This window comes from Echiichthys vipera (genome assembly GCF_963691815.1).
Source record: "Echiichthys vipera genome assembly, chromosome: 11".
NCBI classification, from domain to species: Eukaryota; Metazoa; Chordata; class Actinopteri; order Perciformes; family Trachinidae; genus Echiichthys; species Echiichthys vipera.
This window is the reverse complement of record NC_139836.1, coordinates 21,102,222-21,127,545: the sequence shown is the minus strand read 5'-3', so window position 1 is coordinate 21,127,545 and position 25,324 is coordinate 21,102,222. Positions and strand designations below refer to the sequence as shown.

The 25,324-nt window shown below is 38.7% G+C and overlaps 1 protein-coding gene across 1 annotated transcript; it reads right to left on the bottom strand.

Moving 5' to 3' along the window:
* Positions 1–7,114: 7,114 nt before the first annotated feature.
* On the bottom strand, positions 7,115–22,750 carry LOC310954005 (carbohydrate sulfotransferase 15-like; the record flags this gene model as incomplete). Its single annotated transcript, XM_083923279.1, has 8 exons — positions 7,115–7,335; positions 15,624–15,803; positions 15,924–16,071; positions 18,244–18,394; positions 18,587–18,756; positions 19,494–19,591; positions 20,763–21,096; positions 22,370–22,750. 8 exons carry the CDS (start codon positions 22,748–22,750, stop codon positions 7,115–7,117), a joined length of 1,683 nt encoding a protein of 560 aa, XP_083779405.1.
* Positions 22,751–25,324: the final 2,574 nt, after the last annotated feature.

Below are 25,324 nucleotides of genomic sequence, written 5' to 3'. Positions count from 1 at the left end.
AGATCATTTTGACAGTACAATCATGTTGTATGCACAGCACTGATGTTTTAATAGAAATGACTGTATATTGTAGCTCCGAGGCCTGAGTTCTAAAGTGCCTTTTAGACTACAAGCTCTCTGAATTAATCAAAACACAAACCTTCCCATACTGTCATTTTCTTGGTATTATGTGCTGTGGTGAAGCGTGATGATAGAGCCTGTTATGCAGTTTGGTCACATTGTAAGAAAGTTTTAAGTAATGTTTATTTTGTAATACCACCACAGTGTATTGTTGCATCGGGCAAAACAGGGTGATATATTATTGAATGTTGTAGCAACTATTCAGTGATGTGTAATTAACATTCCAGCTCATGCCGTATGAGCGGCTGTGTGACGTCTGGGTTGTAAAAAGGATTCATTTTGACAACACTGGCAAATCAGGATGTTGTGTTTTTACTTTACTGTGACAGTATGAAGCCTTTAAAAAGCTTAAAATCTATTTATTTTTTTCAAAACTGTGTCGGGTTTTTGCTAAATGCATTTGTGTTTTTAATTGCAATAAATGCTGTGCATTTTGAACTTCAACATTAAAACTTCAACATGTTTTTTTTTTAATGCTTGTATCACTGCTATATGACCTGAAACGATACAGAAGGGCAGTTCAGCTACTTTTTACTTGAACAATGCTTTACCAAAAGACAAATATGCCAAATCTTAACACCTTTATTCTCCCACGCTGATTAAGTCAAGGAGAAGGAATAATTCATTTGAAAAAATAATTTAAGATGTGTTCCGCCCACCACTGCTGCAGTTGATGTGGCAGCAGAACAAAGACTTTTTACAAAAGCATCGGGGCTGTGAGTTAAAGGCAGTTTTAATTGTAGAGCTGCTATAAGGAGTGGGAAAAGAAGAAAAGGAGCCCAGAAAAAGAGGAAAGTTGGCATTAACTCACCAAGTTTATGCAGCTGACAGTGCTAAAAGATTTCCTCATCTTCATTATAAACCAAATCTCGGTCTCTGATTAACCTCCTTCTGTCCATTTACCCACTTCGATAACTTTTTGAAACAATATGCATTCTGTCTCCATCAACAACACAAGACAATCATGACTTGTCACCCATCAAAACTGCCTCCACTGTTTTTTTTTATTATTTACCAAGGGGGGTCGTAAGTTGCATTTACCATATCGCTGTATGCTGTATTCAGTCATGCATGCCAATCAAGGACAATTAGTGGAAAGTACTCAGAAAGTTTGGAAGGATCCCCAGTCTGGAGGTGTGCGTACAGCCAATCTCCTTGGGAGACTCAGTGAGTGGGTGAGAGCCAGACACAGACCTGCCACACACAAAACGCTGTGCGCAGACCTTGTGATTAAGCCACAGCGCGTAGGAAGTACAAAAAAGCAGAGGGGGAAGGCAGGGAAGACGAGCGCAACAGTTGACTTCACACAACCCCAATGTCAGGGCAAGAATTTTTCTCCCAGACCCATAAATTAAAGCTTGTCCCTATAAAACATCATCACAGGATGGCTGTGGCTCAGGAGGTAGAGCGGGTCGGCTCCTCCAGTGTGCATATGGAGGTGTCCTTGGGCAAGACACTGAACCTCAAATTGCTTAGACCATATTTGAAATAAATATGTATCCTGACTAGAACTTTAAATAAGTACACTGAAATTTAAAACAGCTGGAATACATTTGGGAAAAAACATATGCCACATAGGTTTCTTGATGACTCAAGGGAGTAAAGAGAAGCAATAGATAGATTTAATATATGTATTTTTAACTGACTGTACCAGTAAAGGTAAGCGGCTGTCAAATTGTGCGGAACATCCAAAGTAACTGGACTCAACCATGCACAAAAACTTATTTTAATCAGTGGCAGCAGCAACACTGCACTGCATAAGTATTGAATTATCCACAACTCACTGAAAAAATTTAACTGATTGATCTTTTTAATTTCTTTATGCCAACAAAAGATCGAACAATGCGTTTCACTGCACGCTCTCTCAGGTTTGTTCATTAATCATTATAATATGTAGCAGGTGTTACACATCAGTCGGTGTTCAGACATCACAATCACTTGATCACAGCAGCAAAAAAATGAACATGAGATAAAGAATGCTGTAGATATGCCTTTCCATTATGTCGTATTGTCTCATTTAGTCTCTTCTTATCTTCGCCTTCAACATCTGACAGCCGTGTTCATAACTCTTCCTCTGGAGCTATCGGACTGACTACAGGCACAAAATGTGGATCATGGGAATGTTGGACCCAGATGTCACAGTATTCCCCATACCCCAAAGCAAAAAGCCTGCCCTGCTCACAGGACAAATAAAAAAAGACCATCTATTTCTGGCCAGGAATGCTGTATTTGTTTTTGCCTTGGGCTGTAAATGATATTTTTTGGGTTCAAATGTACTGTATTTGCATTAGTGTTTAAAGAGTACCCTTGGCTTCAAGTGAAAATCTCAAACCTCCAATATATAGTGTTTGTAATCTTTTTTTTATCAACAAAACCTGATTCAGAGGGTAATCCACCACAAGGGCAACATTTGCTCCACGTGTCCATGTCCACAGCAAAACTACTGCATCAAATGACATTTTAATCCATCCAATAGTGTAGAGACATTTCACTTTGAACCACAAATGTCAACCTGCTGATGATGCCACAGGAGAGATCAGTGGATCACCAAAGTCATGAGGATTCTTCCTACGCAACCATGGATATCTGCAGTACATTTCTTAGCAATCCACTCAATAGTTGTTGAGATTTCACAGAAAAACAGAAAATGTCAACCATAGGGTGGTCAGAGGAAAAGTCAGGGAATCATTTCAGTCAGTAGGCTTCATCCTCTGGAGACCACAAATGCATGTACAAGTTTTCATGGCAGTCCATCAAATAGTGTTTGAATTATTTCAGTCTGAACCAAAGTGGTGGATGACCCTACCTTCCTCAACCAAAAGAACGTAATGGTTGATTGTGCAAAAATAATATTATAATGACTAAACTGGTGTTCGTGTGTTACCTGTGTGTAAGACCAAAATTTGAAATTAACCAACCATCCATGACGTAGTTCCATGCATGTAGTAGTTACCTTCATGACTCATTTTAAGCCAATCCATTATCTTTTTTTTTTTTAACCCTAATCAAGTTTTTTATTGCGTTAACTTAACTGCGCAGCTTTGTTACCTTAACTTAAGCAGTGCCATTTCAAAACATTAAATAAAACTGTCACGCGTAACGGTCACATGGTCATTACGGTCACGTGTTACAAAATGCTGGATCATTTTTGGAGTCATTGGCAATCCCAATCCTATCCCTAGTTAGGTATGAGGACGTGCTGAACCTACAGACCAACCTCCCTAGAGCTGCACAGCAAACATGACTAAAAATCTAAATTATTAAATGGGGTTTTGATGACATTGGTTAAAAAATATGCTATCTTTTACTTCTCTATTAATTAATTGTAATTCCCTTTGGACTAAAGCATCTTCCAAATACATGTAATGTAATTTACACACAAGTAATATTATAACTTATTGCAATGAACCCCGGTCGCAACCATTTCTTGATTCTTCAGTTTCTTTCAGTGACAGAAATGTTAAAATAATGCACAGACTCATGAGTTAGACACATATTTATTGGTATGTTGATTAGTTTTTCTGTTCTCCATATAAGCGCCAATCAAAATGTGCGGGTTTCTCCTCTGCAATAATAGATTATCTCCTGGCAGCACTAAGCACCACATTGTTCCACATTCAAAGCAATGAAGGCACTTAAGAACTTAATCCAATCTGGCCTTTACATGATTAGACCAGAGATGATCTCTTCAGAATAATCAGCAGATGGGTTAACATATGTATTGAAATGATGTATGTGTGCTCCGTCTCAATGATGCTATATCAGGTTGTGTACATGATTTACATCTTGAAATTTAGTCAGTGTTTCTGAAAAAAAGAGAGACAGACACAAATTTGTACCATAAAGAAAAGTAGGCTGCACAGAGACACATTACTTACTAATACACGAACAAGTGTCTCTTGCAGCTGCATCATATATTTTAGTTGATGATAGATAGAGACACTAGCTGCTCCTACAAGTGTAGCTCTTCAGTTACATCCACAGCTGAGTAATGCTGCTCTGCATCAAACAACAGCCAAACTCCAGAGGAGGGAATTCTGCAACATGTGCTTAAAATAGATCAGAGGGTAACAAATGCTCCATATTTTCTTATTTCATTCCTAATCAAAATTCAGGACAGCAAACACATTAAAGCCACACAGCATTTATTTGCATGTTAATACAGAGTAAATGGATCTGCACTGGGATGCTTGCTACAGGTATCTTTTTAAAGAATACTCTAGTACTCAGGCCACATGCCTAGTTTGGATATAGTGGTGTTTTGATTTTAACTGAGCCTGCTGCTGACAGTTAATGAGAGTGTGACTTATGTGTGGTTAGAGTCTTCAGAGTGAGTCATTTCCATCTGTTTAATGAAGACACAGAGAAACTTTCAGTGAATACGTGATTTGGATGTAGCTACAACAGATGGTTCCCAGCAAAACTTTTGATTGGTATCAAATGATTGCAGTACCAGGATACATTTGAAGGACATTTTGAAGGGATGTTTCATTTATTTATGTGATTTCACTATTGAACGTGGGTTATCTCAAAGCAATTATTATACAAACTGACAATGAATATTTAAAATTATGGAGTATGTTATTTTTATTTTGTTATTCACACATGACTCTCCCTGGTGAAGTAATAGGTGTCATGTAGCATGTAGGGGGAAAAAAATCTTCACCGTTTAATTTATCTCAGTGAGTGTTTGCAGGGCTTACGTGGGTGGCAGAAAGATAAATATTCTAATGTAGCATGCACAGTAGGATGAATAAATGCACTATTTGAATTTATTAAGCTCAAATGAAAGATGAACAAAATTGGTTTGTTCTAGAGTGAGTTCCTTAAAACAAATCTCTCCTTGTGTACCGTACATCGGCTATGACACAGCTGCATTTGAACACCTTGTTAAAACAAAATCATACCAAGCTAAGTACCACAAATGCTGTCCGCTCTTTTCTGACCTTCTCGTTCCCAGTTAGCATGCTGCCCATGTTTACCAGTGCTGCCCAGTATACAAGGCACATATTCAGACAGCCGCCTCCTACTTCATTGACAGAGCGCCAATGCATCAACAATGTTTCACTTTAAATTAAGTCCATTACTTTTGCCCTACATCCATGAGACGTTCTAATGTAGATTGCTTTATTTGTGATCATTTATTAAGTACAGTAATCAGTATTTCAGTGGTACTATGAAAACTGTTGTTTTATCTCCCCTATCCATTCACACACAGTCACTTTACCTATTTCTCCAACATCAAATAAACACACGGTTGTACCTTTGCCATGTGTCATTTTGCTATAAAAACCCTTTGATAAACCTCAGGCTATACGTTGAAATGGATTTTTTCATTACTCTGCTGTCAGTTGCAGTGAAGGCTGTGCGTGATAAAAAAATGTGCCAAAAAGACCAACTCTGATATGAGGTATCATTAGAAATCCCATCAGACAGTAATTGAGACCAAAGGGAGGCACATCTAAACTGACACAGGGAGAACATAGCTTTTTTAAGGTGTGTTAGAGCTCAGAGAAGGTTAAGGGTAAAGGAGAAATGTATGTACCATTCGGGAGTTGAGTTATATTTTAACAGATAGCATTCACAGTTTCAAACACAATACTCTCTAATGTTGAGTGGCACACTGTGGAGGAGAGTGTGACGTTCAGATGCAACAGGATGTGACTGTAGCTCATTGACCATATATGTCTCTCTCCAGCCCTGTTCCTTTCAGTCAATACCCTCCACCACTAAGGGAAATCTAAAAGTGAAATGTAAGGAGGAGCTATTAAAAGGAACAGAGAAAACCCAATGAGAAGGGATTGAGAATCTATCAAAAGGACAGAGAACAAAACTGATCCATCCAATTATTGTTTCAGCCAGCCATGGCTTATGGAAAATCCATCAAGTTATTTCATTAGCAGAGACCTCAGCAGTAAAAAGGTCTGGAGACAATGGAGCTACTTTCTGATGAAAGCTTGTTGCCCGTGAATAAGCTGCTTCCACAGAGGTCAGATAAACACGCCGGCTTATATCCTGTGAAAAGGAGAATTACCGTCAAGTGAAAACACTTGATAACATTGACCTTGGAATTGCAGATGTGTTTCTTGTAATTAAAAAAGCACACAGAAAAAAAAAACCTTTGAATTGTCTCCTTAAAAAGGGAAATGATCCAATGAGAAAAGGAACGTTTCTTTACACTATACTTTGTTCCAGTGTGGAAAGTGTATTTTGAAAGTATGCATGAAATAAATGTATGTTTTTCATTGCATACTGTTGTCAAAAAATAATGCAATGCAAATGATTCTTCTGTAGCAGATGAGATGTGATGTTTTCAACCAAGCAGTAGAGTGCAAGAAGATAAACCAGTCTTGTGTTCTCATGTTCTCCCATGACTGCGTGGAGTTTCCTCTGAGTGTTTCAGTTTCCTCCCACAGTCCAAACACCTGCAGCTCAGGTGAACTGGAAACTGTAGGTGTGATTACTTTGTCTATGTGTCAGCCTTGTGAGACTGCCAACCTGTTCAGAGTATACGCTTCCTCCCGCCCATGCTGGGATAGGCTCCAAGACAAACAGGACACAGCTAATTGAGAGATGGATCCGAATTTTAAGTTTAAATCAACCAGTGCTAAAAAAGAAACCTTTTCCAGTGTGCTAATACTGTTTTTTGGTGCATGTCATCTTTTTCATATTTTGAACAGCCTGGTCAGCAGAAAAATGTTGGCATTCTATGTTCCGGCAAACCACAGAAATGTTGATATTTAACATTTTTGGCGCCTTTTTACGTCTGTATGCGACGACCGGGCTTTGAACTGACTCCAATGTAAAATTATAAACATTCATATTACACATTTTGAGCTAGTGCTCCCGAAGTCATGTCATCAACTCTAAACAAAACAAATTCATTTTGTTTTATGTAATTTGGAGTGAATTCAAATGAAAAGAATTAAACAAATCATACACAACATGAACAATTATTCGTACACTTTAGGAAACACGAGTGTGTGCAGGAGGGTTACGACATTGAACTCAGCTGTGTGGCAGCAGGTGTGGAGTCGATGGAGTCTAGACACTGGTGGTGGTGAAGAGGAGACGACTGAGATGGATGCAGTGGAGAAGGAGTCCTGATGATGGAGATGCCGCTGGATACTTGGGAGTGAATGACGTGGAGGTGTGTTTGCAGTCCTCTGACGCCTGGAATGACAGCTGGCAGCGCAGAGAGACCACTCTGATTGGCTGAGGACATCAAGGAGATCCCTGATAGGTTTAGAGAGATGTGGTGACCCGCCCCCAATGAGCGGCAGTGACACCCCCAATGAGCGGCAATGACGGTTTAACATCTTTGGATGAAGAGTGACAGAGCGAGAGATGTGAGATAGGATGAAGAGGGAGAGTCTTCCTCTCTGAACTTTCGCTAAGCTACATTTTTTGCCATGTAAGAATTTTATGATAAGGCACTGGATATTAGAAGTCTTTTACACATTCAGGACTTTTACATAAATCTTCTCAGGGACATTTTTAATATTCTTCACTTATTACAACATGATGCATTCTGATTTGACACACAACAACAAGCAGTGCTGTTATACTAAATGTCAAAATTGAAATGCAAAAGTGACATAATAAAAACAACAAAATACAAATCTGAGTAACATTTTGTCACATTATCACATAACAGTAGAAATTATCAGAAAAGAATTACTACTTGTGATGAATGAGAGGAATGAGTCAGAATTTAATCATTGCAGCGGCTTAGATAACAGATGCAAACTGATATTGACAGATACTCAGTTGACACACAGGGGCCATGTAACCTGTGTGTGTGTGTGTGTGTGTGTGTGTGCGCGTGTGTGTGCGTGTGCGTGTGCGTGCGTGCGTGTGTGTGTGTGTGTGTGTGTGTGTGTGTGTGTGTGTGTGTGTGTGTGTGTGTGTGTGTGTGTGTGTGTGTACATGTGGAGGCATATTTGTGGAAGTCATATTGTTTTCCTCACTCTGTTACCTGGTTACCTTACTCTTTTAGGTGACCTAAATTGACTGATTATGTCCTAATAAGGTGCTTTTTCTGTCACTATTCATTCCTCTAAATGCAGCAGATGTATTATATTTGTCCTTGAGTGACACATTTTCAAGGCACAATAACATGTCACATCCACCTTTAATAAAACATTTCCAGAGTCACAAGCTTATGTTCTCCTGTCAATGTCACAATATTGTCACTATGCATTGGCATAGTGTAGCATGAGTGTAATTTTTTGAAACACTGCCATGGGAATATAATAATTCCCAAAAAGATCAAATGTGTCAGCATTGTAACCTATTGCTTTACCTGAAGACAGCCTTAAATTGGCTGTGTTTCACTAACAGAGAAACAAAGACACAACTAGAGTGAAACATTTACATTGAATCACACAGAGCATAAAACAATTGGGTTTTAGACAGTTGGAATGTTTAATAATGCTTACATTTACTATGCAACGCTATTTTCCTTGCATTCACAATTAGGAGAATTTAAACATTACCGCTGTTTGAGTTGACTAAAAATCAGTCTCCAGTTTTCATTTTGACTCATTTTCATCAAGGTGATGATAAAAATAGAGTTGTCACAATTTAAACATACATCACAGGGATTCAAACATTTAAGGCATATGGACTTGGATCATTCGCCTTGATAAGCACAAACATATCACAAACATTTTCATTTGGTACTTAAGTAGTCCTAGAAATAAATCTTGGGTTTAAACGTTTCACTCAGTGATAACCTAATGCAGATTAAATGAAATATTGTACATTGTGAGGGGAAAATTGTCCTTCCATTAAACCGTCTTGGGGCCGAAACCTAAGTTAACCTAAGAAATTAAAATCTGATTTCAAGAGGTGAAAGTTAGGATCTCCATTTCATTTTCTTTGGGGATAAGCGGTTATTGCAGGTGTGTTTTTGGATCTCACTTGTTTCTTTGTTTCTTTGTTAAGCCATGGTGACTGTTTACTCCCAGTGCTAGCAGAGTACACTGCTTCACACAAGAAGGGCAAGTCTTTTGCGTTAGCTCTGCTTCCCAGCTCTGGTGGACCAACCGCTGCTGGGCACCGCTTGTGATGAATGTCATCACAGACACCCAGTTTGTTATACTGAAAAATGCGAGGGATTTAATTAGTGGGCTTTAGGCTCAATCACCTTTATGATAAATAGTGACTAAAAGACATTTATTCAAGTGAAAATCTTTGAAGTTATTACTTTAACCGAAACATTTCATAAATTAAACTTGTGTTCTCTTCTATGTACGCATTCAACCAATTTTGAATGCAGACAGAGATATTTTAGTTATACAACCAATGCGACGTGGTGAAACACATGTTCTAAAAGGATACACTATGTCAACGCTTTTTGTCTCTTCGTCCCTGTTTCTGTATTAATTATATATGTGCTATTGTTAATCTGCTTGCTTTTATTGTAATATTGAAAGGTAATAAATTAGGTTCTTTACCGTGTGTGTAGACATGTGTGGCTCTTTGCACATTGTCACTACTTTTTGTTACAAAAATCTTATTCTACCAGGGAGAAATAAAAAAAACAGCGTCCCAGCAGTGGGCCTATTGTGCAATCGAATGAGAGAGCAGGATGAGTTTCCTCTCATTGAAATTGAAGTCATAGCACAGTTCAACCATGACTGATTGCCTCTGCTCAGGCCCAGTAGTACACAGAGATTTATCTCTATCACTCTTTTACTCTCTCTGTCTCTGCAAGCATGAAACGAGACAAGCCTCCTTTAGATGTAGCGGACTATTGTTGCTGCTGATGGGTGGCCATGAGGAAACAGCCATTACACACAGTCAGGACACCTGCAACACATGGCTGCTTCAACAGGGTGTTAGATGTTTGTGTTACGTCCTAGATAAATGATGAAAGATGAAAACCCTACCTGATAATGAAATTTATATAAGTAAAATATAAGCCTCTATAATATTAACAACACAGAGACTGGTAATCCTTGAGCTGGTCCATGTACGGAACAACTCCAGGGACACAATAACAGCCTAGTGGTTACCACATTTCTGCTCACTGATTCCCTGCATTCAAATTAAATATCATGTATTATATTATGCATTATATATCAATATCAATATTTTGCCTTTTTCCGTTTTTCTCATTTTTTTTGCCTGACATCTCAAATATTCTGTGTTAGCTTCCAGCTTTTCATTGAAGCTATGTAATGTTTACATGTGCAAGGTGCATTGTCTGTGTGTTGTGCATCATTGGTATCTTTGGTTTCCATAGGGAGACAGGGGAAACGTCTGTTGAAACTGGAGAAAAGTGATGTCTGGCAACGTATAGTGGTGAAAATGTTCTAAATATTGCATACATTTAAAATGAAATAGATGAATGAAAGTGAAACAGATAGAACCCCTGTTCACAGCAGTACATCACTCATCTTCTGTGGCAGTACTCCTTTTCTTTTTCCAAACTAGTGGTGTGCGGACCATCATCTACTGTAGATAACACACCGACTATAAGTACCTCATACAATCCCACTTCAAAATGTCCGAACTATCCCTTTAATGTTAGCTATAGGTCTTGTTTTGGCTCACACTGTCCTTTGCTGCCTTTTGCGTTTGTCTTTTTTGTTCTTCTTTTTTTAGAGAAGTAAAAACAAAGTTGATGTTTTGTTTTAAAAAAAAAAGGACAAAGATTTAATAGAAATTTCTCTCTCTGTGTGAAAGTCCAATACTGTTAGCATTGTAGTTGGCACTGTACATGCATGGTACCCTGTATTCATGCATATACACACACAGGCAAACACTCTATGCTCAAACCAGCAGCAGCAAAAAACAATCTAATCCAACTACGGCATTCAACTCCAAGAGTCTTCCGTGTTCTTTGTCATACAGCAACATATTTTAACCTCAGCAGGATATTCAGTTCATATTCCACATGCCACACCTATGCCATATCTAATATGTTCCTTTAATAACGCCTCCTGCAAAAAATAATTTAAAAAAAACACTCAATATGTTACAATAATGAGAATGATTCAGAATCAGGTCTCTCTGTCTAATTAGAGCCGAGATGAACCGTCATATAATTGGATTAATTGGGCTGAGTGCTACCTGAATCATAGTGTCAGACATCTGCAATTTACTGTTCTCAGTACAGCTGACAACTAAATTGTAGATGCTTTATATTGGACGTCAATATGCTCGCCTCAAACCTTTTTTGCACATAGTGAATATAATTGTATTTTTTATTCACTTACTATTTTATATCACCGCCAGCAATGTCATTTCTGTCCTGCTGTCCAAAGTTTTGTTTTTACGGGATAAAGTTTTAGTTCAGTGGATGTTTTAAAATTTGTTCCTTACCATTTTCATTGAAGAACAGTATCGAGGACAGGAAAGAACACTAAAAAAATCACAGAAAATGAAAGTGCTTATAAGTAGATTGCGTTTTACTGCACTGATGTAGACTTGAAGTAGGCACATTAAGTTAACCCTGACCACACGCATTTTCAACCAATTGTAAAGCTTTTCACTAAGATTTGTTATTTCTATTACAGTTTGCTCTTTGAAACACAGTTTTCAAAGCTTTGCATTCCTCAGTGAACTACTGAGATTGGCAACAAAAAATTAAATAAGCACTGAATATGTAGACCTAAGAGTGATAGAATCACATGTAATTTCACAAGACAGCTAATGTAACACTGATGCGTTTTTGAAACATTCACACAACAACTTAATCTTTGCAACATTGTCATCAAAATCAAAACAAAAAACATGAAAGGAACAGTTTAGCATTTCAGCTTTGAGCTTCTGGTGATAGGTCTATGATTTTTATATTGTCTCTATTGATTCACTTATCTATAAGTGGAGGATGCTCCAAAGCTGGGTTAGAGATATTACACATTACCAGTGAATACATGGACTGGCTGGGCAATTGTTGAAAGAAATAATGTTTAAACACAGATACAATCCGTATGTGTAAATACTGCTGTATTATATCATTATCATGAAACTTCAACCATTCAGTTCAGTTAATTATGACCTTTCATACAAATGTCTGGTAGGATTAAAATGATGAAGTGATGGTGTTTTATATCCCAAAGGTCAAAAGACAACTTCACTGTGACATCATGATGTCTCTGTTCATTATTCAACGCCATAACTCAGATAACAGACGGGGAGACATTTGGTCAGATACTGAATTGGTGACACTAAGCTTCAAACGGTGGTGGCTGTCTAAATCTTCTGTGCTGCCAGGTTGAAGATGTGTGGGAATCATTCATGTTTCACCAAAATATACACTTAATACCTTTCATTAAATTCCTTCAAAATCTTTACTACATATATCATGTCTGGACTGGACAATTTGGATGTAAACTACAACTTCCATTGTTGGCGGAGGCATTAAACCGTGATGCTCCCAGGTGTGAATGAGCTGAAACTGTGTGTGAAGATGAATGATGGTTGCTAAATTGATCCTAACGTCATTCTAATCCCCTGAAATACAGTCACACTCACACACACACACACACACACACACACACACACACACAATGACGTACGTCCTTGACAAAATGAAGGAATGTCAAAAGAAACCTTATCGGTTTCTTCTGCCTTTGAAAATCCTGGAGAGGATTACCATCAATATCACATGAAGAGGGCAATCAGCCAAGCCTGAATATCTTTCTCTCTTCTCTCCCTGAGCTCTGTCGTCATCCACGAGAGCAATCACATTGTAAATGCACATAATCAAAGAGCTGAACAAAGTGATTCCCTGCCACTGAGCCCTCCTCAATCTCTTATCTTTGATTTTCTTCCCTCAATAAGTGCATGTTTACAACTACAAAGGGAAAATGTCACCTGCAGTCCAAATGGTGTTGAATGCAACAGGTAGTCAGTTAAGTGTCTGCTTAAGCAAGAACATTGTATTTTAAAACTAAGGGAATGTGAAAGCAGTTCATTATGTAAGGCACAGTATTGTTTCTCCACGACCGAAAAAGAGCGCTCAGGATCACACGCTAGAGGATGAAGCTAAAATAGTTTTATTTTCTCCGTCTTTATCACATAGCTTTGAAATTACCCGAGTAGCCTGAGCGCAGTGGCCAACCACCTGCGGACCTGGGTCCAATGCTACTAGCATCCGAGTGACTCCTTTTACCTGCATACACCTGTAACCTCCTTCTGTTTGGCTTCTGTTTTGTTTTCACACTTTACAACACCGGACACTAAATTATCCACATACATCCACACGTACACAGGTCATAGACAAGCACATCTCACATGCAAATGTATCTCTTGGTTTATTTCCTGTATTGCAATAAATCATTTAAAAATGCTACCAGTTGCAAAAAGTTTGTATATTGAACATTTCTCAAGAAAATAACTATCTCTGTAGCATAGCAGCATAACAGCTCTTTACAAGCAATACTTGAATAAGCATGACATCATAACGTATCGTACAAATTATGATAAAATGTGTAGAAATTAATTTAAGGACAGCATTTGTTTTGCTCTTTAGGGAAATGAGAGACATCTCTGCTTAGAAAATGTTCCACTTTGAAAAACAAGTTAATCTTTATTGAACACAGCTATGCATCTCATTTGATTAATCAGACAGTCCAGGCTAATGCCATTTTTGTATACCTATGTATGTAATTATCTGTGCAGGTATTTGATTATAAATATATATAAACATTATGATCACATGGAGGAATTAGATTGTGGAGTTCAGTCTGGTGCCCAGAGGTTGGGGTCAGGTCACCAGGTCTGATGCCTGCTATCTTATTAAACTCCCTCACCCTCCTGGATTCAATCCTTTTGGTTTGATTATATGGTTATGTTTGATGAACAATACAGAATTTTTATGTTTTAGTATCACAATGATGGAAGAGCCTAAAGCTCCTGATGATGTGCACATTTTATATGAAATCGTCTAAACTGAAAAAGGAAAAATAATTCATGATTCATGATTTGATTATAAATATATATATAAACATTATGATCAACTGGAGGTGCCCGGAGGTTCGGTATAGGGGCTGAATTAACCTATATTGCATTCTACATATAACTCTGGGATTAACACAGCAGGTATGTGGAGCAGTGTTAGGATTTGGCGCCCTCTTGTGGATGTATCTATTTCAAAATGTTCCTTAACGACCTACTTTGTGCACAAACCGGTGCTATAAAATCATCATATGTATACCTTTCATGGGAGGACTCTTAGCTTTCTCTTAAATGCTCTGAAGTATAATGTCTCAAGTAGAATAATTTTTTTAATGTATATATTTTTTGGAGGGTAAATGGACTATAAAAATAGGACGGGGTGTGTTTATTTATTCAGCTTATTTTATTGAGTCCCTCACATTATTAAAAAACACAAATAAACCCATACACTCAGACCTTCATGTAAGTCTATATACAACAAAACACCTGTGTATCGAATGAAAAAATTAATGAGCAATTGTCTGGCCCTTTCGAAGACCCATCCCTCATGGGGTTATTCAGACACATAATTTTAGTAAAAAATAAAACATCTCATTTCTGACCTTTTGCACCGGCAAACAACACAATGAAGAAAATCAAACACATAAACATGAACAGAAACAGAAATCAAAAGTCAAGGCCAAAAGTGAACAGTAACTAAATAACTAAAAAAAACAAGATACAGGGCGTCTGGTGGCTCAGTGGTTAGAGCAGTCACCCCATGTAAAGAGGCTGAAGGTCCTCGAGGCAGCGAATGGCCGCAGGTCGAGGGTCGAACGTGGCCGTTTTGCTGCATCTCCCCCTCGCTCTCATCCAATTTCCTACCATAATCTTTTAAAAAAAAAAAAATTGTATTGTATTTTTTTACCCCCATATAAAACATAACCTGTGGTGTACATGAGTACAGATCAAAAAACAACACCCACCAGAATATCCCACACATCACACTCCCTTTACAAACCCTGGACAGTAAACCACTGACCACTCTATTTGGGACACAGACAAAAACTCCACCTGCTATAATTTAAACAAAAATAAACTCATTCATTATTTTTTCATTTTTCATATGTTGCTCTTCTTCTACTACCCCACGCTTTGTGTAAAGATTCAGAGAAGGCAAATATAACTGAGTCTAGGGACATAGAGCTGACCTGTCCCAGATGATCTGAAAGGTCTGGATGTTCATAGTTAAGCAGGAAATAGCTTGATAAAATTTACCATTGACCCCTATTCTAAAAAGAATGTACTTAAGAAAAACAATCAACAAAATCGAATGGCTTTAAAAAATCAATAAAACAGGAAAAAGCAGATTTATTATGATTCATTCTAATTCTAGCCACGGTGGATAGTGTAAAAACATGATCTCTGCAGGCTCTTCCTTTGCAAACAGGCATTTTGTTCCTCCTCTAATAAACCATTTTTCTCCCAAAACTGTATCAGTTCTCACAATGGTTATTACTCATACCAATAGGCCATCTAGCTTTAGCTTCTGTCTTTGGTTGTTCATTCACATCCCTCCATATTTTCATCCATGCCCCTTCAGGTTTCACTCCAGAGAAAGGCTTTGTTGTCCAATACACTGGCCAGTTTATTGTTGAAGGGCTGGTAAAATTCCCTGAGGAGGTCTCTGGTGGATGGAAGCATAGGACCCACTGCCCTGCCTGTGTGAGTGCGAGTGTTAGCCTTGGATTTTTTTATCATTGCTTTCTCCGTCTTCGCTGACATAGGACCTAAAGGGAGGATTGGAGGTTGATGTCAGATACTTTAAAAATACAAAAGTGAAGGCTTGAGGCAGAAACAACCACACTAATCCTCAGCCAGGAAGATACAGTCGGTTTTTGGATACATACCTACAGTCAGAAAATCTAAAATGTTCTGTATTGTCACTTTGAGGTTGGCTGAGTAGTCCTCAAGACGAATAACTAGAATCTGGTCCCTATGGAAAACTGTCAGCCAGTCCAGCAAGAAGACGATGTACATCCCCAAAGTTAGCCTCACCTGTGGGGGAACATCAAAATAAATCAACACAATAAGCTTCTTCAGTGACTACAATGGCCAGCTTGGACATTTTTAGAAGATTTACATCTTCACGACAAAGGATGTGCTTCGACTGCGTGCCACAGTCATGGCTGGGCATTGCTGGTTTCGTAAAAAGAAAAATATTGAATGAAGCATGTAGCATTTTTATACTTTAAAGTCACTTAACCACAACAGCAAGCAATGTTACAATGATTGGGTTAAATGTCAGTAGAAATTGGTCAGCTATAAAAGAGCTCTGCAATAAATGCTTTGATATATGAGCACATCAATAAAGTTAATTATACACAGTCGTTGAAATGTGAAGAGAATATGATACAGGGTATATGATGGGCAGTAAAAGGACCGAAATACCTTGTGACTCGCACTGTAACACTGTGTATTAAATCAGTAAAGGTATTGATCATGTTATGCCTTTACAGTCCCTTATAAAGTTCCTTCCAAGTCCTCAAGAGGGCACCACAGTGCAACACCAAACTAAGAGACGATGCTGCTATTCACAAGCAGAGTGGCACAAACAGATTTTGAAAGCCTTCTTCTTCATCTCATCCATAATAGAAGTGTCACAACAGCCTAATGGTGTTTTTCTGAATGTTAGATTTTAAACAGCTTCTGTTTCTGTTCCAGTTGTTGTAGGTCAAGCTGATAGCTGCTTTCACTGTAGTGAATCTCCCTGGATAACAGTGCTGTCACTGACATGTTGTGATTAGAGGTGACAACCGACAGTCTCATAACTCAGCTTACTCCTGAGGGAGAGCTGCCTGTTGGGATATGAATCTGGTCAGCTAGTTGGTTGTATTTTTCCCTGCATAGTACGAAACTAGGAGGTTAGGTAGTAGTGATAGACCGATACAACGGCCGGCTGATATTATCGACCGATATTTGTGTTTTTTAGGTGTTTTGGTATCAGCTGATGCGGGCTGCTGCGTTTGATGATAGTTTTTTCCAGCATTATTTACAGACAGGTGTCCACAGGCAGCTCTCTGTTACTGGAGAAGCCTTTTTTTAGTTCAATAAATGTTCCCTTTTTTTAAATTGAGACTTTGTGTAGATTTTATAATGTAAATTGAGGGAGCCAAAGTAGTATTGGCGCCAAATACCGGTATCGGCATTGGCCTTAAAATATCCATATTGGTTGATCCCTAATAGATAAAACATCACAAAGAAGGAATTAGGTGTTCGTCATTAAATATAGTTATAAAGGCTATAGTTTGTTTTTGAAAACTGATAATTCCAAAGTGATCTCTAGGAAGGCGTATAGGCAAAGGACATTTCACTGGTCATGTCTACCCATCTTAAAGAAATAACCCGTAAGATTTCATGTAGTTCATGTTTTTTTTAACTTACTATCTATCAAAGAGTAAGTTAAAACAATGATGATTGCTTATATGACCCACTAATGAAAGCCTTTCTAATTGTCTTTTTGCTAAGTATTCCAATATGTGTCTGTGGCTACATTCCCTCCCTAAATGGAACCACACCAGCATGTTAGTGACGCTGCTGACAGCATCCCATGGTCTTTTTCGGCAATTACATCAATACATCAAATAAGCCATCAAGACAGTCTTTTTCGTCTATAAACTATTAACGGAGAAATCCGGGACAGTCGGGTACAGTTGCCAACAGCCGGATATGACTAACACTGAAACCGCTACCAGATACTCTTGTAGTAAGGTCCATTCAATTCGATTACCAAATGCAATCCAAACGGAGACTAGGAATGACAAGCTTGTCATTAAACGCTCTGTTCTCATTCCCAACTGGTCAGTTTCCAGCATTTTGTTGTGAAAACGAACAAAAGTACATTCCTAAGTTTAGGAAAGATCATGGTGTGGGTTAAAATAAGTATGTTTGTTATGTAAGTAAACTAACATATGCAAGTTAAGTAGTCAGCGTAAATGAAAACAAGTTAACGTTGACTTTTGGTTTCACACAGGACACAAATACCAGTCCATCCACCTGATCCCTCCTACCAAAGCAGACTTCCTGTCTCCTTTATGGCTTAACGGCGTGAAATAATATGAGTAAAGCAAAAAATATAAAGTGATAACATGCAAAATTAAGTAAGAAATTGTTATTCATATGCATTTTGGTGATAACAGGCTAGAGAAAAATCATATCATTTCAGCTCACCCCACTCCCATGTAATGCCTTGCTGTAGACGCAGGCACGTGTTGAAGTCTCGGACAGGCAGGACTGAAAGGCCAGTATAGACATCACGACCCTCTGATGGAAGTCCTCTACAGTACAGGCCTCTTTAAAGTACAGGTAGTCAGAATAAAGTCTGGTAACAGAAAGAAACACAAGTTGTATGCCAGTTGGAAGTAAGAAAGGACATTTTGCTGGATGAACAATAGGAGTTAAACAAATATGCTCTGTAGGAAAATCCTTTGAAAAGGGAAAATAAATCTTTAAAAACTGAAAATAACATCTGTATCTTTAAAGACAGATGTGTGGATGTATTTCTCTACAGTACCTCTCAACTGGATCTCTAAGTATGACGAGGATTTTGGCTCTTGGCTGGACAATGTGGATGAAGTCCTGGGCCAGGAAAGGAGGCTCTATCCACTTCTGGCTGCGACGTAGAACGACTTTGGCGTCCCACATAGTGGATGGACTGCCATCACCTGTCAAGACAATGACTGTCTGAAGATGAAATGGCAGCAAGAAGTGCAAACCCTCAGAGCACTTACCTTATCTGGAAACATTTGTCCTCCCAACACTTGAAGAGATTTGTGATAGTGCAGTTGCAACTTTTTAGATTTCATAAATGAAAAGTGTAATTTATCACCAGTAACACGCAAAGATGGTTTGTTTCACCTCAGCAACCATAGCCAAGTAGCGTATTTTCATAGAAGGAAACCCTCAAAACAAAGTTAATAAAAATAATTGAACTTTAAAGATCCTGCTTTACTCTAAAAATGTTTTTTATTTTTTTGGGCAGTATTCTCTACTGACTCCAAGGGCCAGGCCCAAAGTTTGAGTCTCATTTATAATCACAGAGGCATGGAGAACAAATGAATCAGGGCGGTTATAACAGCGCCCAGAAGGATTTGACATTCTGTGTACACTTCTAAAGACACCATGTTGTTCTCTTAGACAGCAGAATATCTAGATTCTAGAATATGTGTGCGTCACTGTAGTGTTCTTGAGATCAGAGCCACTGAAAAGAACGAGGCTTGACAATAAAGGACAGGAAAACAAAAGAGACCTGTGATTTGAATCATGGTCAGAATTCAATTGTTCCTCAAAAAAGAACAAATGTAAACTATTAAGGCAACAGATTATTCCATTTAGTGCACAATGAATGGTAACAATGCCAAACCATACCCACAGGCACGCACACGCACACACTTTCACATGTGTTCACCTGTTATCAGTACCCGTTCGTCTCCAGTTGAATTTTCATTGATCGCTTTTTGGATGTTTAAGGCTGTCAGGTCAAATAGGTCCAGGTAATCTTCCACAGTATTCGTTTCCTCTGCACAACGAGTAAAATAACACACTCATCATCATGTGCACTTTTATAGACTTCTTCACCAGAAAATGAATTTAATGCATTGTATAAGCTTTGAATCGGGTTGCCCTAGTAACTGGAAAGTAATCAGAAGTGTTTTGGTCAGGTCTACCTGCACAGTACAATACTTATATATGCAACCTACATCCATACAGCTACTGCACACAGGGAATATTATAATGGAGACAGCAGGCAGCAAACAGACACATAGTATAAATAGTTACACAATATATCAGATCTTTCTTTTTTTTTGATATATGCACAAGCTGTTAATACACCCCACTTCCTGCAAGTGTCTCCCATAGCGTTTTTCAACTGACGGTGAACAGAGTTTAGGTGTAGACACCAGATTTTGAAACATCCACAGCATTTTGACCAAAAATAAATTGGTTCTGAACCTGAAAAGTATTTTTCAATCTGGAATGGAAAAATAGCTTCTTTTTTTTTGCAAACTGGTTCTGGTCCTTTATATGTCATTAGAAGTGTATCAGCAGCAAGTAAGTTGGGGCAGATTTCAGCGAGCTTGAACATAAATTAAGAGTTAATGGGTTAACCACCGAAGACTCCAGTGTTAATTTTCACTAACTATCACTAACTCATCCTGTTTAACTAGGTCCTGAAGATCCTACGCTATTTTCAAGAGAAGTACTAGTCAAGATAAAGCCAAAAGTTCACATAAAAGTATCTTCAATAAACCATAGAATTTCAACACATCGACTCTAAATTAGGGCAACTAACAATTGTATTTAATTTTCATTAATCTGCCTTACTTTCTTGATTATATGATTAAATCATTTGCTTCATTTATCATAAAAAAAATGTTAAAATGCCCAAAACTATATTCTAGAGCACAAGGTGACATCAACAAATGTCTTGTTTAATTCCGCCTACAATCCAGAACCCGAAAATATTAATTTACTTTAATGTAAGACTGGGGATAGCAGCTAATTGATTAGCAAAATAGTTGTTTCTTTCAATCACCGAATCATTGCAGCTCTATTCTCAATCAGCAGATTTTCTGTTATCTTTTTTGAATGAATTCAATCCTCATTTAAGTATCCTTCAGTCATATTAGCTAGCTTCCACCTCCATCATCAAAACATTCAGCGACAACATCCATCTCCTGATGACTTACCAAATCGTTTCCTGGTCCACCAGTGCGGCTCCTTCATCAGGCTGAAGTTGATCTCTGGATGCAGCTTCAGCCTGTCGAACAAGTCAGTTGTGCCGCACTTCGGCTGGCCGATGATGTAGAAGAACGGCAAACAGCGTAGACGAAACAGCTTGCCACCTTGGTGGTATAAGTGCTCGTGGAAGTTGGCCCTCATGTGGTCATACATAGTCTTGAATTTTTCAAGAAGTAAGAGGTTGCTCTTGTAGAGGTCAGTGCTGAGTTCACTGGAGAACTCCTCATACCAGCAAGGGTTCTTGATGCTGGGCAGGAAATGGTGAGGTATTACAGAGAACAACTACAGAGAGGAACAAAATTAAACCAGGACATTATGTTTTTAGTGAAACTGTCAGATGTTACATTTGTCATTCTTGTCATTCTTGTGAAGATTGCAGCTTGTGGTGTTGTTCAAGGTGGTGGCTGCTAAAGGACGGTAGAGTCTACTTTCATGGAGAGAGCAGCTACTTTGAATCATTTTTGTCATCTACACTGTACACCAGCAATTCAAAAATTTCATGACATAAAAAGTATCTAGTCATCTTTAATTAAGAGCCACATGACATGAAGCTCTATGATTTATGCATCTGTCAGGATTCTGGTCCTGTCAGTCTCTTCCCTCTTCCTTTTGTGTGAGTTTGTCTCCCTCTGTCTGTTTCTCTCTGCTTGTGTCTTTCCCTTTGTGTTTGTCTGTTGTTGCTGGTAGGCGTGGTCCCGCCCAGCTGTGGCTCATCAGCTCGTCAGCACTGAAGGGATATAGGCCGGATGTGGCTCACATTCGGCGCCAGACCGTTGTTGCATTTACATGGTATCGTGTCTCTCTTGGATGGCTACCGTTTCTTTATGACTGTGTTCTCTTTCTGTGTCCCATTGTTCTTTATTAATTTTTTCTATTGTTTAAGTTTCCCGAGTTCCTGTTTTTTACACCACCTGTTCGTGTTTGTCTCCTCATCCCCGCGTTGGTTCTTTCTCGTCTTCACCCAGATGCTGAACCTACTTTCCTCGTTCCCTGGATTCTGTTTGTTTCTCATATTTTTTCATTAAATATTTGTTTAAATCTTTCTCGGCATTCGTGTCTGCATTTGGGTCCTGCTCCTCTGAGTTATTCCCCTCACTGTTAATGACAGAATCACTATCTACAGTATTCGCAACTTTTTTATTACACTGCCACAAAGCATTGATTGGAAATGCAACTTACTGACTCACTTCTGTTGCCATCGGTGTAATTTCGAATTTGAGTGTAAGTGTATGCCTCAGCCATAAACACCTTAAAATGATGATGGCCATTGTGTGGACGCATTATGAGAATATACACCAAACGCGAGAGAATTACAGTATAACAGCACATAGTAACAGCAGCCAGTAGGTCCTTATTAACACATAGCGAAACATGTGAACAGCCCAATGAACTCTGGCTGTAAGTTGAATCAACACCTCTCAACAAACACTGGTCATTATAAGCAACTGGAGCGTTGATTCTAAGGTGTTAGTTTATTGTTTCTCCTACTATTCACTTTTGTAACTACTTCTGTAACTATAACAAACACAGTCAGACCAATTTTCCGCAGACTTACATGGGAGTTTGTTGCAATGACATCTTTTTCATCAGGCACCTTCCTTGGTGTGTATTCCAGTTTGGAGCTGATGATCTTCACCAGCTGTTTCATGTCTATTACATTATTTTCAGAGGAAACCTCTACTGTTGTGTTAGTAGAGACGATGCCAGGTCTCGGAAAAAGTCCTGTCCTGTTCGATGTCAGGGTGTAGGATGCCACAATGAGGAATGTCAGTGTCAAGCCGATCAGGAAGTAAGCCCCTTTAGCTTTTGGGATGCGCGGCAGGTTAGTCACTGAAGGCAGGAGACACCACTGGACATACAGATTTGTGCGCCTGAAGTCAAACAATGTCCTGACCAGCCTTTTCCCATAGTTCCTCTCATCTTTGGAGTCTGACATACTGAAGCGGAGTAGGCCTCCTGGAAAACAGAAATACTTGTTAAAACATGCATTTTTTTTCTATATGACTTGAGTTTTCTTTTCACCATAAGGGAAAGCTGCAGTATAGCTTTCTTTGAAGTATTTAAGTCATCCCCTGTAATTCCAAGAAAGATGAACATTTTTAATATTAGGGTATTTGAGGGAGCTTTATCCCACTGTGAGGCATGTGAATGTCAAACTGTACTCCCTTTCTATTGCACGGGTCACCTCTAAAAATGTTTGAGGTCAGCTGCAGACTGTGTGTGGTCTGCTGCATGAAGATCCCTTGCTTTACAATGAGAGCAATAAAGCACATGCAAAGACAAGCTCTACTAAGAGACCTTCGGAGTTAGAATAATAGTTACTCTGTAATTCAAAACTAAAAACACACGGTTATTCTCTCTCTGTGAGCTACAAATCCCACTGAGAGTTTTATTTTGTTAACCTGGAAGTATTGCTTTCAAGATCAAGGTTTTTCACAGAGAAAACCAAGTTATTGATATAAGTGGATACGCAGTGTGGCAAATGCAAGCTTTTTCTTTTCTTTTCCCAGTACATGAATAATGAGAAAGTAGGCATTATTATTCATAGGTGCTTCATTCCAGTGCTAATGAATTACCGACATCACAGTGTACAGAGCTTTTAAAATACTACTCTGAAACTTTCTCAGCCTGAACACTCTTCTTTTTTGCTGCAAAGGTTAGACAAGAAATGTAATCCTGCACCAGTTCTAATGAACAACATGGAGGTTTGTTCTTACTGAAAAAGATGGGTTAAAATGCAGTCAACATTCAGTATAAAGAGTATGAAGAAAAGCCACTCCGCATCTGTCATCTCATCAGGTGAGTCTGGTTTGAGTCTAATGAAATACATTATCAAGTTTTATTATGGAAAGTACTGCATATGATCCAGTGTTTTTGTAGCTTAAATTTACTAAGCATTAAAAGTCGGGATATCTCAGCCTCTGCTGCATGATTTGGACCGTTATTTTTTTTACAATCCCATCTCTTGTGAGTCCCTCGACTTAATGGAAGTGCAATACTATGCTTCTGGAGTACAAGCCACTACCTCCAGGGCTGAAAAAAGGTAGATGTGGGCCCTATCGTTTACTGGACAGGAGGACACATAATGACCACCCTGTCCACAGTACATACAGCAGTTCCCTCTTTGGGGCCGCTGTCGTTCGGCAGCTGACAGTCTGGTCCTGCCAAGTTGCATGGGCTCGACTGGGTCACGAGGGGCACCCAGGGAGTACTTCTCAGCGCTCTCTCTCTTCTCCTTTCCTGAAGACGTCAAGCAAAAAGAAACAAGAGGGAAGAGGAGGGCTGCCATGATGCCATTATGAAGTTTCTAGCTGTTTAGAAATCAATATCATAGTAACGAATGCTAATGTTTAATAGTTTTATTTTGTTCGTGCTTCTTCTGCAAATGTATATTTCTAAAAATCCAGGTAATTGTTGCCCTATCTGTCCTCTGTAATAATCCATCTCATATCCCCATTAAAGATTAATGTCTGGTTAGAGCAAGAAGTGGTAAAGCAAGGAAAGCATCAGAGATGAGAAAAAACAGTGTGAGAAAGAGCAGGAAAGACAGCCTTTAGACCTCTTTGGTCTAAAAATCGATCTGCGGCGGGAAGAAAAAAGCAAGTGGGATTGTCTGTGTTGAATCTCTACATCAGAATCCTGCTGACTCAAAATAAAAGCTTGTTGATTGCATTAGATTCCTTGTTGTCTGAAGTGCAAAAAATGTCCAGACTTGTCTGGTATCAAAGACAGAATGAGAAATTACTGTACTGTGTTGAGTTGTTTAAGCTGTAAATGTCTTAGATTATCTAGAAGCTGGACTCAAGGCTGTTTTTTTCTGAATTGGTCAAATCTGAGCTGACCATGACACTTCATGGAAAGCCAGTTATTACATTTTTTTCCTGAGGGTGACACAGGTGTGTGGACCACATTTCATGGTAATGCATGCAATAGTTGTTGAGAGAATCCACTAAAAACCACAAATGTCAACCTCATTGTGATACTAGAGAAAAAGGTTAGGTGATCACCAAAGTTATAAAGATGAATCATCTAGGCCAGTGGTTCTAAAATGGGGGTACGCATACCCCTGGGGGTACGTGAAAGCACTCCAGGGGGTACTTGAGATTTCCAAATATATTTTAAAAGTTGCATCCATTCAAAAATCCTTTAAAATGTATCAGCTAATACATTTTCAAAAAATACAAGTAAAAGTTCTTAAAAGGAATTTTTAATATTCAGTAAGCTATTCAGTTTCACTATCCTAAAAACCAGAGTCTCCCCCATACCAGGATGGTTCGACCCAACCTGTCATATGCCACCTAGCTACCTGTCAATCACTGTCAAAACTCAAACAATGGAGTCATGGTTGAAGCGTAAAAGCAATTCATCTGAGAACACGGAGGGACAAGTGGCAAAGAAGGCCAAACCAGAGCCGGCAAAATTCCGGCTGTATCATGAAGATTATGTTTTGATTGGATTTACGTCCACAAGTGTCAACCCACCCAAGGCACTGTGTTGTTTCTGTGGAGAG